At 31.0% G+C, this 723-nt stretch overlaps 1 protein-coding gene across 1 annotated transcript in view; it reads left to right on the forward strand.

The window, feature by feature from the left end:
- Positions 1 to 541, forward strand: part of LOC119585533 (surfeit locus protein 1-like) — a 9,425-nt gene extending 8,884 nt beyond the window's left edge. Inside the window, 1 exon segment of the mRNA XM_037934158.1 lies at positions 18 to 541. Within this exon segment, the coding sequence (XP_037790086.1) occupies positions 18 to 87 (70 nt within the window). The 3' untranslated portion in view covers positions 88 to 541.
- Positions 542 to 723: the final 182 nt, after the last annotated feature.

The raw sequence follows: 723 nt of genomic DNA on the forward strand, positions 1-723 counted from the left end.
TTCTATTGTTCTTGCAGGTATAGCTTGAGTTTAGCAACAGCTTTCATGTGGTATCACCGTTTCATCCGTGGAAAACCTCTGATGTAAACAAGAAAGGTTCATTATGCTCTGGAACCATGCTGTATTTATTAATAACTGTAATATTGTAATGTTATAACAATATGCAGTGTAGGTTATAGATGTTAGAATATTGTTCAATTATTGGTCTGATTCATTGAAGAAGATCTTGATGGCCTAGTTTTTTTTTTTATTACCATATTGACAAGAGCATTTCCCACTTTACTTCAGTTTCAGAGGTGGTTAAAGTCCAATCATTTTTTAGTGTCAGCACACAATAGCCAAAATGAAAATGTATTTTCCTATGAAATTATAATTCTTTATGTACTCATGCGAATCTGTGGCCTATAATATGTTTATTCAGCATTTGCTGAAACTAAATAAAAAAATATGTGTAAATATAATAATTGAATCTGTATGAACTGATTTGTTTTCATTGCACTTACCAAGAATGTACAGTTATACTGATAAAAAGTCAAAATAGTCCTGTATCATTTATCATTCCTTGACATTTTTAATCTTTTCAAAGTTTCAGTTTGGAGTAAACGAGGCTATATTACCTGAAATCAATAATTACATTTTGTTTTTTGGGGGGATTCTTGCATTTCTGACACCTTTTGCTTGTCAATTAAACAGTCCTTACCTTTCTTGTGTGAAGAAATAAGG

This window comes from Penaeus monodon, chromosome 20 (assembly GCF_015228065.2).
Source record: "Penaeus monodon isolate SGIC_2016 chromosome 20, NSTDA_Pmon_1, whole genome shotgun sequence".
In the NCBI taxonomy this organism is placed as follows: Eukaryota; Metazoa; Arthropoda; class Malacostraca; order Decapoda; family Penaeidae; genus Penaeus; species Penaeus monodon.